This window comes from Chrysemys picta, chromosome 2 (assembly GCF_011386835.1).
Source record: "Chrysemys picta bellii isolate R12L10 chromosome 2, ASM1138683v2, whole genome shotgun sequence".
NCBI lineage: Eukaryota > Metazoa > Chordata > Testudines > Emydidae > Chrysemys > Chrysemys picta.
In genome coordinates this window covers 62,795,988-62,808,462 of record NC_088792.1, presented here as the reverse complement: position 1 = coordinate 62,808,462, position 12,475 = coordinate 62,795,988, and the positions used below count along the sequence as shown (strand labels likewise).

Sequence of the window (12,475 nt, the reverse complement as noted above, 5' to 3'; positions counted from 1 at the left end):
TCCCCTCAGCACGCCTATCCCATTATTAAATATATGTTGTACATATGGGGATCTGAGGCCCAGAAAGTTTGAGGGGCAGATTCTCTCCCCACATCTGCTCTATTTGCACCACTTAGGTGGCCCAAAGAGAGCAGACGCTTCCTGCAAGTCCCCTGCTAGGGATACTCCTTATGAGGGAGAGTCACCAGCAAGCTTAGACCTAGGTGTTCTGGCTCCTAGACCTTCTTGCTGCATCTTCACGGAGCTGTGGGCAAGGGGGATTGGCTGAAGCATACTGTGCTCTCGCTATCCCCAGCTGGCATAGAGACCCTAGGGGACTACTGCCATGGCAGAAAAATCAGGGGTCCATAAGTGCCTTCCTGACTGTCCCCCACTCGGCTGCACTCAGTGAAAGCTGGACACAGCAGAAAATCTTCCCCTAAATGATTTGCTCAGAATCACATGGGAACTCTGTTTCAGAGCTGGGAATTGAAGCCTGATCTTAACCACATCAGTACCAGGCACTTAAAGTAAAAACTGAAGTAGCTGTCAAGGTAAAATGTTACCTGCTTCCTAACTGACAATTTATAGAAAATGGCAGGGAAGGGGAAGAAAACCAGAATCAGACAAACCTCAGCATTATGTTTTTCTAAGTCAGTGTTTCTTTGCTCTTAAAAAAAATGAAGATAGATTTATTCACTGGCACCCCAGCTTTCATTCAAAGGTATAATGGCATCAGTGGTTTCCATTAAAAATTAAAAATTTCTCTTATTTTATTTATGGGCCCAAATTCATCCCTGATGCAACCCTGAGTTACACCAAGTTTAAATTTGACCTGTTGTTGTTATTTATAATAGCTGAGCTTATCTTGGTAAACTGGGTAAATCTCCCATTATCAGAAGTTAACTCTCTCAGTGAAATAATGTGATATGATAAATGCTCCATTTTTAGTGGTATCCCTTGGCACTATGAGAAGCATTCCTATGGGAAACATGATTAAGAAAAACCACCACCTTACCTTTTCCTCTGGAGACTGTCCTGATTCCTCTCCTACAAGTAAATTCCTGGGCTGCATTTCCAAGAGAGTTCTGAAAAGATTCTCTGATGTCACTGTCAAGAATTCGATCTCAGCATTGGGATGGAGTCCATATAACACTGGGCTTTCAGCTGGAAGCATTTCATCTATGTACTTATGGTATCCAGCATAATCCAAATGTGGGGGTGCTAGGAAACCTGGTGCCAATGCAAGTTCTCCTTCAAGCTTCAAAAAGAGAACGAATAACGTTACTGTCAGTTCTTAAAAAAAAAAAAAATTTCCATTGTGCCAGGAATTAAGTTCACTGGAAGCCCGTTAGAAGTGCCAACTACCTTCTGCCACAATGAAATATGGTTATTAAGTATTCTTATTACAATTATGAAATGACGACATTTCTAAAGTTCCCATCACCATAGTATTGAGGTGCCTGTACTATCCCTCACTTTCAGACGTGTGGTGTTAGGGGCATTTTATATACCCACCTGCAGCCCCATTACTGTAACATCAGAGCAAATATTAATGAATTTATCCCCTCAACACTGCCCTGAGTGATAAGGAATTATTACTATCCAATTCTATAGGTGAGAAAACGGTGGCATAATGAGCTGGAGTATCTTGCTCAGAATCACTCAGGATATCTGTGGTAGAGGCAGGAATAGAACCTAGATCTCCTGAGTCCCAGTCAAGTGCCTTAACCACAAGATTGTATTGTTTATTACCATCATCATCAAATATTTATATTGTGATACCATCTACAACCTAGCCAAGTCAGGGTGCAGTACAGACATCTAGCAAATGTATGCCCCTGCCTGAAAGACAAGACATTACAAGGTGCATGAGAAAAAAAGCACACCAGAGTGGGTGGTGGTAGAGACAGGGTAACATAATAACTGGATATGAGCCATATTTAGCCAGACAGGAGCAGCAATCCCAACTCATCACCTGCTTAGTCCCTCTTGGAGGGAAGGACTTGCCGCCGAATTGCCGCCGAAGGAGAGACTTTCTGCGCCCCTCATCTTCCACACCCGAGGCAAGTGCCTCACTCACCTCACCCTCGTTAAGGCACTGGCTAAAGTTTCCGGCCAATGGAAGCTGTGGAGTCAGCCCTCAGGGTGGGGGCAGTGCATAGTAACTAACACACACACACACAAGGGGCTGAAGGAACATGCCGGGCACTTCCGGGAGTGGCGCGGAAGGCTCTGGGAGGGAGTTTGGGTGCAGGAGGGGTGCGGGCTCTGGGCTGGAAGGATGGGCAGGAAGCTGCCTTAGCCCCACTGCACTGCCAGTGGTGGTGACAGCAGCCGGGAGTCCCCAGGCCCTTTAAAATCACCTGGGAGAGGCAGGCAGGGCCGGGAGAAACTCCCGGGGAGGCATGCAGGGGCGGCAGGCGGAGCTGGGAGAGAGACTAGGCCCTGAACATTGGTGGACCTGGGCCCCCAGGCCCTGAATATTCCTGGAGCATGGGCACCACGGGCCCATATAACTCGCCACCCCTAGTTCCCCTCCTAGGTGGAGGCACGGTTGTGGGGGGGCTCTGCGTTCTGCCCCCACGGTACCTCCGGGAACTGCAGCCAATGGGAGCTGTGGGGGCAGCATCTGTGGATGAAGGCAGTGTGCAGAGTCACCTGGCCGTTCCTCCGCCTAGGAGCTGGAGGGAAATGCTGGCTACTTCAGGGAGCCGCCTGAAGTAAGCGCCTCCCAGAGCCCACACACCTCCCACACTCCAACCTCCTGCCCCAGCCCTGAGCCCCCTCCCACACCCAAACTCCCTCCTACAGCCTGCACCCCCTCCCACACCCCAACCCCAGCTGTGAGCCCCCTTCCGCACCCGAACTCCATTCCAGAGCCAGTACCCCCACCCTCACTCCAAACCCCTAAGCCCCACCTCAGAGCCTTCACCCCCAGCCCAGAGCCCATACTGCCTCCTACACCGTATCCCCCTCCCTCAGCCTGAAGCCCCACCCACACTCCGAACCCCTCATTTCTGGCCCCACCCCAGAGCCTGCACCCCCAGCCAGAACCCTCACCCCCTCCTGCACCGCAACTCCCTGCCCAGCCTAGTGAAAATGATCGAGTGAGCGAGGGTGGGGGAGTGCACACAACGGAGGGGGGGGGATAGAGTGCGCGGGGGCGGGGCCTCTGAGAAGGGGTGGGGCAGAGCCTCGGGAAGGGGCAGGGCAGGGGCAGTGAAAGGGTATGCAGTTTTCTGCAATCGGAAAGTTGGCAACCCTAACTACAGACCTCACCTACAATGATCATCTCAAGATAACATTTTAAAATAGCCCTAAGGTTTCCAGTAAAATTCTATTTTACCTTCAAAGGCCACTTCTCTTAGTTAGTCTATATTGTCTAGTCTCTTTGCCCTGGTCTACACTGGGTGGGGGGGTGTCAACCTAAGATACTCAACTTCAGCTACACCGCCGTGAGGACGTGGCGAGCCGACGGCTGCCGCTCCCCCATCGACTCCGCTTCCGCCTCTTGCGAGCTGCAGTTCCGGAGTCGACAGGGAGCCCCCTTTGGTGGGCACTTAAAATAGGTCTAACTGTATTTTTTCCGGGTTTATACGCACAACAGGACACTGCAAGCTATGGTTTATAGTGGGAACCCATTGCTTCTTTGTCTTTGGCCACATGCCAACCTCCACATACAACATAAGGCAAAATCTCAGTACAACACTCACTCCATCCTGCCTTATTGATTAAATTTGCAGCTAATGAATTCACCAGGAGTGCCAATAAGTAAAGACAAGTCACTTTTCCAGCTAAACATAAAAAGACAACCACACTGATTAAATGTATTTGTTGCCATATCCGTTTGTGTTTACTTGGCTGCCAGTCAATAAAGGAGTTCTTGTTTCCTCTGGTAATTTAGGGGAGTAACATTGTCCTATTACAGCAAAAGCTTGAAAATGTATCATCTCATTATTTAAAACATCAGTGGATCTGTACTCAGGGTTGGGTACCTAAACTTTCCAAAGGGCATACAAATACCAGTGATTCTCCTCAGGTTTCACCACCTACATTTATTTTACAATTATTTGAATGAAAGTTCAGGCTTGTGAAGGTTAATGGACTGCCTAGGCTGGAAACAGTAATTCTTTACTTATCCATAGGCTAGACACAGAGCAGGAACAGCGGAATGAGCTTCCCACACTAACCCCATGACCTCAGCTGTCATTTGGAGAAATCAGCCTCTGTAGAGGTCAGAAGTACAGTAGTGTTTATCCTTCCATCTCCATGGTAACTAACTCCAGCGTCTTCTTCTGAATAGTGACTTCCAATTGTATTAAACTGAGTGTGGCTTTTTGACATATGAAAACCTGCTCATTAGGGATTGAGGAGACACAAGCGTACTCATTTCACTTAGAACCTTCAAGGCAGACTTCAACTGCAGTGCCAAGGGTGAAAAGTGCATTTCCCCTAAGTTATCCAAGCTCCAGAAATGATCTGCTCAAGGTTTACATGTTAATTCTCCTCTGCCCCCCACCCATAAGCTGTTTGGACAAGGCAAAATAATAAAATTGTAAAGGCCATTTTAAAAATCTGTTCACTACTCTTTTCAGTATAGTCATTTCTCCACTCCTTGACTAGTCAATAAACTTAAGAGAAGCAGCCAGAGAAATTTAGAGTAAAGTAATACTAACACAGTCACTGGGATTTCTAGAAAGAAAATTAGGTAAATCCAGGATTTTTCATGCTTTATGTTCTCTCACAACACTGAAACAACTAACTCTGCTTATGATGCAGAAGCTGTGGTTTTAGAAACATTTTTGGAAATTTTGCACGTTGGACGGATGGACAATGCTGTCCAACTCCAGATTTCTAAGATACATTGTGTTACATACATCTGTTAGTGGTGGTGGTGTTGGTGTGGAGTGGTTTGCTATAGCTGCAGCTAAGAGTCAGAAATTCAGTAGGAGTGGCAGAAAGGGAGAAGCGGTTTATTATTGCTTCTCATATTCTGAAAACACTGGAAAAGGAGGGAAAACCATTCTGATCTGATGCTTTTCATGAGCAAGAAAAGAAAATATAAGACAAGTACGTGTAGGTTCTTGGGTGTCTGGTATGTGTGTCACTCTGTGGTGCTATCACTGAAATATCTTTCAATTGTGCAGCTTTTCTACCCCACCAAGAGTTTTCAAAACATGAGTGCATCAAAGAGGGGTTAATTTTTAATAGGCAAACCCGTTACCTAAATACACTGTTCAGAATGCAGTTCAGTTGGCCATTCTATACACTATATAGTATTGTTACAAAACACTTAATACATGTTACTAAACTACAGGTATTTGCAAAAGCACTTAAGTAAGCAATATACCAAGTCACAAAAGCCTTGCAGACAATTTTGTGTGTGTGAAGTACTGCACTCATTACAAATTGGATCATTTATTCCAAGACAGATATACAAGATTTTTGTATGGATGGGGTGGGGCTGAGTGTCACCTCAAAATGCTTCAGCTCTTAGCAAATCAGATCATTGAAGAAATATTCATCATGTTTAATATATTAAAACTAAATATAAAATATTTTATTTCTTGTAATATTTAAAAATTAGAGCTCTTTATGTATATATAAAAAATTACCATAGCCGGGCTCATGAATTCCTCTAAATACATATGACACAGCTTGCGGTCCCAGTCATCAGTGATGTGTCCACCATACATAATCTCACCAAAGAGATAACGCAAATCTTCCCACGGAACCTATCGAAGATAATGGAATGCATAATTAAACAAACAACAACTCAGCTTTCCAAAGGACAAACCAAAGTCACACAGAATAATAATGCATGAAAAATGCTTCATCAGAACAAAAGAAAATCAAAACACTTTCCCGAGACGTTGCATGCATTAGATGCTCTCACTATTTTGTATTTAGAAAATAAACATACTGCAATGTGTTTTTTTTTTAAATTCCAGTTACAGGTGTATATATAAATAGCTGATTAAAAAATATCAAGGTTACAGTTAAAAATCACCAATTGTGCAAACCAATATCAATTGAGTCATAAGTCATGATTTTTATCCTAGCCCTTATAAAAATCTTTTAAGGAGCAAAGTACCTTTTCAAAACACTGCATGAGGTAAGAGAACATAACTAATTGACGAATATATGTATTTCCCTATCCAGACCTTTGAAAACATAGTCCTTATGAGCAACTGGAAGGAAACCTACTAACTACTATGTCTGTTTTAAGGGGGAAAACAAAAACTTATATCTGATTGTAGTTTTTTATATCTCCTCTCTAGAAAATGCTGAGGAAGTGAAAGTCTATATTGTTTGAATTTGGGATGCATTCAAGAATTTCAGTAAAAATTGAATTAATATTTATGCCATCACTACCAAATCGCTTGAGGGTTATGGTAATTGCAGTTATGGTCAGAGTGCCATACCTCCAGTTTCTGATTAATGATAGTAGCATATTTTACTCAAGAAACCACTGTCTCTTTTTTTTTAAATTTGGCTTAGCAAGATTCAAAGCCTCTCTTTGCTATCCTTGATATGCCAGTTTGTGATGAAGCCTTTCCAGACAGAAACCTTTACACCCTCAGGGGCAGTATTTGCCTCCTAACAGTTCAAATAAAAACTTAATTATAGGCTTTGTATGTTGCATGATGTGACAGAACTGAACAAGTAAAATAGCTACAGCTATTCCAGTGTGCTTGCTACAAGTTTATTTGAATTTGAATAAGTGAAAGTCTTATTGCACCTTCCTTTTAAACTGGTTTGAACTGAATGAAAAAGAGAAAGGAGTCACCAGAATGTAATAAACTATGCTACATACTGTCTCAGGAAAGGCTGAACAGCACATCTCTAAGAAGAATATTAACAACTTTTGGTTCAGAATAAAAAAGAATAAACTCACAATTAAACAAGTTTTTCTCCTTATTGGCTATAAAAATGCAACTAATACATTCCCCAATCTACTATATATTTATTTCAATACACTGATATTTGTTGGTAAGGAAATTGCCTTTTCTCTTTGTGCCAGATAACCTTGTTCAAAGTGTGTGCATCTTAGAAGAGTATAGCAATATTCTAATTCAGTATAACCTCAATTAGCCACATGTCATGGGGGACACTGACAATGTTTAGATAATCAAGGCTTCTGATTTAAGAGAGAAATTTCAGTGTAATCACGAGAGATCAGGGACATGTTCTCTGTTTTGGATAAAAGGGCTTTTTGGATAACATGTCTGCATAATTAACATTGTACACTGTAGGAAATTAGCCTGTTGTGTTCATGGAGACTGAAATTCAACCTCCACACTACTCAAGTTCTGCACAGGTGCTATGCTGTAGGAGGAGTTTACCTACTGAGCAGCTGCACAGGGGCGCCAATACAATTGCATGCCACAGGAAAGGTCTCATATATACTGGTACAGAAGGCCACATAGTGGAAGGATCAAATGGCCCCAATACTCTACACAGCTGGTCACTGTTCTATCCCATATACTTGAAAAACAAGTGTGGTGGGTGAAGGAGTGGGTTGAACAGCAGCCGTGCACCTGGGCCCTGCGTTGATTTTGTTTCCACAACCACTCTGAATTCCACTTGCAGAGAGCTCATATACTTGAGCTTTGTGTGGGCGAAGGGAATTTCACCCGTGGGGAAATGGATTGGGTTGTGTCAGCTAAGAGCCACAAGAGAATTAAGTGTCCAAAGATAAGGTCCTCTGCTGGTGTAAATTGTCATAGCACCACTGACTTCAATGAAGCTGTGACAATTTTTACCCCAGCTGAGAATCTGTTTCCCAGTCTTCAACACAGACTTTGTGCTCCATGGGTCAATTCTTGCTGCTCTAACTTACTAACGCAAGTAGTCCCAGGAGTAAGGTGAGCAGGATTTGGCTCTGTCTTCACACTACAGCTCTCTCCCATCAGCATAGAGTGTTTTCACCAGATGTAGCAATGTAGTACTTCTATTGTAGACTAGCCCATTGATAACTATGAAATCAGAAGTAACTCAACCAATCACCATCCTTACTTTACAGCTAATTTGCATGTAACAGTTTAATTGGTTATATATGGGAGACTGAACAAATGGTGGATTACTTGGCCAAACTGCCACACCTGTGCACCCAACTGACATCCACACAAATCAATAGAACCACCCACACAACTGGCAACATCTGTCGAGTCAGTGTGAAGTGATGGACCCAAAAAGAAGTATGGTTGAGAGCTCTTTTTGTTTAGAATATCATTAGATTCAATCATTGCTGAGATTTGTGGTCTGTTACCAACCAATTTTTAAATTCTCAGCCATTTTTGGCCTCTTTTTAATTTTTTTTAAACACACACATGACTTTATAAATTATACCTATACGATAGCATGGCTTTCAGCTACTAGTAGCTACTTATTAAGCTTATGAGTAGTTATTTTAAGAACAGAGCCTAAAGAGAAAAGGAGATTTGTCAGTAAAGAAAAATAAGGGTTAGAATAAGCTGATTTTACAGAGTCATTTTCTAAATGAGAACCATTGTTAAATCATCACTATAAAATTAAGCAATGATTGCAAATGTGACATTAAATACCAAATGAAGGGAATTCAATTTCATGTCCTATTAGCAAAAAGCATCAGTGAAAAGAAAAAAAGGAAAACAAGAACAAATACATGTAATGACTACAAACCGGGACACACAAGTAAATGTATGTCATTGAAGGTAACATGTCACATATTTTTTTTAAAAACCCTCTGCTGATCTCTGAAATGTCTAAGCTATTGAAAAAGGTGGTATCAGAGGACCTACTTACTATCTACCCCATTAAATGCTGAATAATCATTGCTATTATTCAGGCTTTGGATTTACAGAACTTAAAAAATGACACTAACCGAGTATTTAAACCACACAACTGTAAAATATGCTGTCGCTTAGAAATAAAATCACTCACCTACTCTTAACTTCCACTCGGGGGAACATTACAGAGAAAGTCACAACAAGGTGGTATCCTTAATACATAATAATGACACATGCAGGAAATGCACCATTATTTATACATGTGACGTGTTGTAAATTGCTTCCATCATCAGAACTAATTGTAGTGATTATTAATGCAGTGTTATGAACTGTCAGAATTGCTGTATGTAATTACATTTGTGCAAATGCTTCATTACCTGCCTAATGAATTTGGCATATATGCACATGTAAACCACTGTTTTTGTTAACATAATGAAGGACATTTTTTTTTTTTGCGCTAAGCTGCTGATGTGGAACTGGTTTGACCTATATTATGAAGTTCAAGCATCCACTACTGAAAAACCTTTGATCTGGTATATTTTCATACTCAGCAATAGATGCATATAATGTAAGCTATTTTAATAACAGCTGCACAGAGAAATTATGTCCCACTCCTTCAGTATCCAAGACTGACAGATTCAGAACAATCTTGGTAAGAGGTTACTTGACCACTAATTCTTACTTTAGTGTGTGCCTCTAAATAGTTGTAGAGGACATTGACACAAATGGTGAGATCTCCAGTATTGAAAGGATATCTTCGATTCCAGCCTTGCGGTCCAAACTTGAGCCTCCCAGACACACAAGTATGAAAGTAGCACAGAGAAAAGAGTATGCTTTTAAACTCCGTCTCCCTGGAGCACAATTCAAGTGTATCCTGCCAAAGAAGAAAAGCAATGTTTTTATTCAATGACCATTACGTTATAGGCGTAGTTGCCTTACTTGGGCCAATGGGACTACTCACACATTTGAAGTTAAGCAAATGGAGCGGTGTTTGCAAGATTGGAGCCTAAGTATTTTTCACTCTATATACTTTTTATTATAGTTAAACAGAATTGTTGACCAGATAATTTATCTTTTTATATAAGAAGGAGCACTGTACTGCCCTTATGGAAGAGGCCTATAGAATTTAATAGGATTTAACCCAATTAGACTATAGAAATTAAATAAGTTTTTTTTATATATGATTTTTATTACTTAAAAATCATATAATTTAAATAGAGGATCTATTTTATAAAAAATAGACCACCTTAAAGACAATCTAACAGAGAATGGTATTCCTACTATAGAATTCTATAGAGTAGTTTAAAATTCCATAGAGAAGTTATCAATCTCGCTCAGATTTTATGTGCCTTTTCCAAAAAAAGATATGTTTGGTAGTTGTAATTTAATTGTTTTCTTTAGTCTTCATTGACAGAAACTTGGAAACAGGAGTTTCTGTACAGCTTCTTTTTTTTAAGTTCCTGAGTCAAACTTTAAAATATTTTTCTAAAGTATGATACTGAATCGACATTCCTTGTGCCCCCAAACTCTTTTGAATTGCCATAATTGTGTGTAAGAAGTAATTAATATTACAATTGATTTTTGATATACATATACATCTTAGGTATACAAAATTTCTGGGGGCTAAATCTCTGGCTGTCAAGGCAAATCAGCTTCCCCAATGGAAGAATGAGTAGGAAATTGTGAGCAGGAGAACATGTTTTCCCCACACAGACTGGGAGACATCTCATGGTGGGGAGCATCAAGTCCTATAACAAAATTTCTTCTGGCCAAATTAGTGAATTAAATAATCAGAAATACAATATTAGAATAGGATTTATGAATCGGACTCAATCTTCCTGACCCTCATATAGAAATCCACACAACACAAAATTTGTCCTACCTACGGCTGGCTATAGTGTAATGAATATTTTTTTAAAACTGCAGTTGCTCCTATTGAAATCTCAAATAACTTACAAGAAACATAATAATGACAGTAAGTACTTAATTTAGTCTTGATATATCTGCCAAAGAGTCTATAGTGCAAAAGTTTGCCTCAACCACCATTGAATGACAACCATAAGAAAATACAACTAGAGTTTCCTATTGAAAATCTCACCATTAGAAATTGATAATCCAGTTCAAATCTTTAAAAAACAAGTGAGCCATATTTTAATTTGGAACAGAGTTAAATTAAAAGTATCTCTTCAAATTCCAGGCTGTCCTGTCTATATGAGAACTATTTCTTACTAGACGCCTTTTAAATATCCCAGGATGAATTAAGGTGTCAGAAAATCGAAGTTGCAATAATTTCTCCTTTGTGCCAGCTTTAAGATTCACATTTCAGATAAAGAACCCTCCTAGGCATAACAGCATTTCCCATTTTTGAAAAAGTCACCCTCAATCAGTAATATTTTAGCTAAACAACTCCGTGCGACATGCTTTTGCTAAAATCAGTCTTCACCGATATAGTTCAGCTTTCTACTAAAAAAAAAAAAAAAATGCTGTGATGATGTATTATAAACAACTATATAGTTGTACAACAAAAATTGCCACTATAAAAACTGTCTGCTTAGCCAAGAGTACACACGATTATTTCCCCATGGAATCCTTCTCCTTCATCTCCTCTGCCGCCCTCACATCATAACCACCATTTCTCTGGCCCAGAAAATCTGATGTGGAGCTCTCTGTATTCTGTGCTGCCCAAAGGGGTTCCTTAGAAAAGTGGTACTTAAAATTTTCACCATCATGCCTCATTTTTATCAAGGCAAATAACTTCAGGCCCTGCCTTCCTGTGTGCTAGAGACAAAATTCTTGCACATCAAATATTTGAATCACTAGAATAATAAGTACATACAGTTATAATAGTCTTTACCTTGGCACATTTCAATGAGATGGATGAGCTTGATTCTATATCCACAGCTTATCCATTTGTAGAAGGGCAGTCCTGAACTGAAACTGGAAAGTGATCTACAAGTCCTCCCAGAGTAACAGACTCCAAGAGGAACGGGATGTCAAGGGAGAAATAGGTTGTGGAGTGAACACCAAGGAATGCTATTCCCCCATTCTTAAGCCCCTTTTCCCCTTATATCTCCCTGCTGGCAAGGCCCTGAGGCAGTTGGCCATTGCTTCCTCTTCGTTCTCTCCTTCCCAGCAGTTTTACAAAAAAATTTGTATACAGGTGAATAATGAAAGACCAACATCAAACAGCAAATACCCTTATTTGTATACAAGAACAGGAATTCATAAAAAAGGTATGCAGCCAGTCCCTAAACATTTATGCTAAAAAAAAAAACCCATGTTGTGCCAGCAAATTAAAAGGGCTGGACATGGTCCAACCTAAGAGTCATTTAGAATGGAGCAAATGTTCATAAATATTGTCTACTCAGCCAACACTATTTTTAGAGTAAGATCAAATTCTTCACTAAGGCTTTTCTTTTGGGGAGAAGTGGGACAACTAATAAATTGGGTATATATATTTTGTTGGGTTTTCTTTCTTTGCGAGACAGTTTTTTTTTATAGTTTCAAAATAGAGTCAAAACAGTTGGTTTGCAAAAAAAGACTGTAATATTACAATCAGACTCAAAACTAAAGAAAAAGGCCACTAAATGAACTTGAAGTTACAATAAATAATAAAATTAATCATAGAGGCTAACAATAAGAGAGTCAAGATATTGCATATAACAATACTGTTTTCTGTCAATTTGCAGTCATATTGCTGGCTTATGGCATATACATTAACA

The 12,475-nt window shown here is 40.3% G+C and overlaps 1 protein-coding gene across 1 annotated transcript in view; it reads right to left on the bottom strand.

Annotated features, from left to right (window-relative positions):
• DNAH11 (dynein axonemal heavy chain 11) overlaps positions 1–12,475 on the bottom strand; it is a 293,212-nt gene that overhangs the window by 12,142 nt on the left and 268,595 nt on the right. Inside the window, exons 75-77 of the mRNA XM_065583334.1 lie at positions 9,436–9,627; positions 5,598–5,717; positions 998–1,240 (exon numbers count right to left, since the gene is read on the bottom strand). Of these exons, the coding sequence (XP_065439406.1) occupies positions 998–1,240; positions 5,598–5,717; positions 9,436–9,627 (555 nt within the window). The remainder of the gene's footprint in view (positions 1–997; positions 1,241–5,597; positions 5,718–9,435; positions 9,628–12,475) is intronic.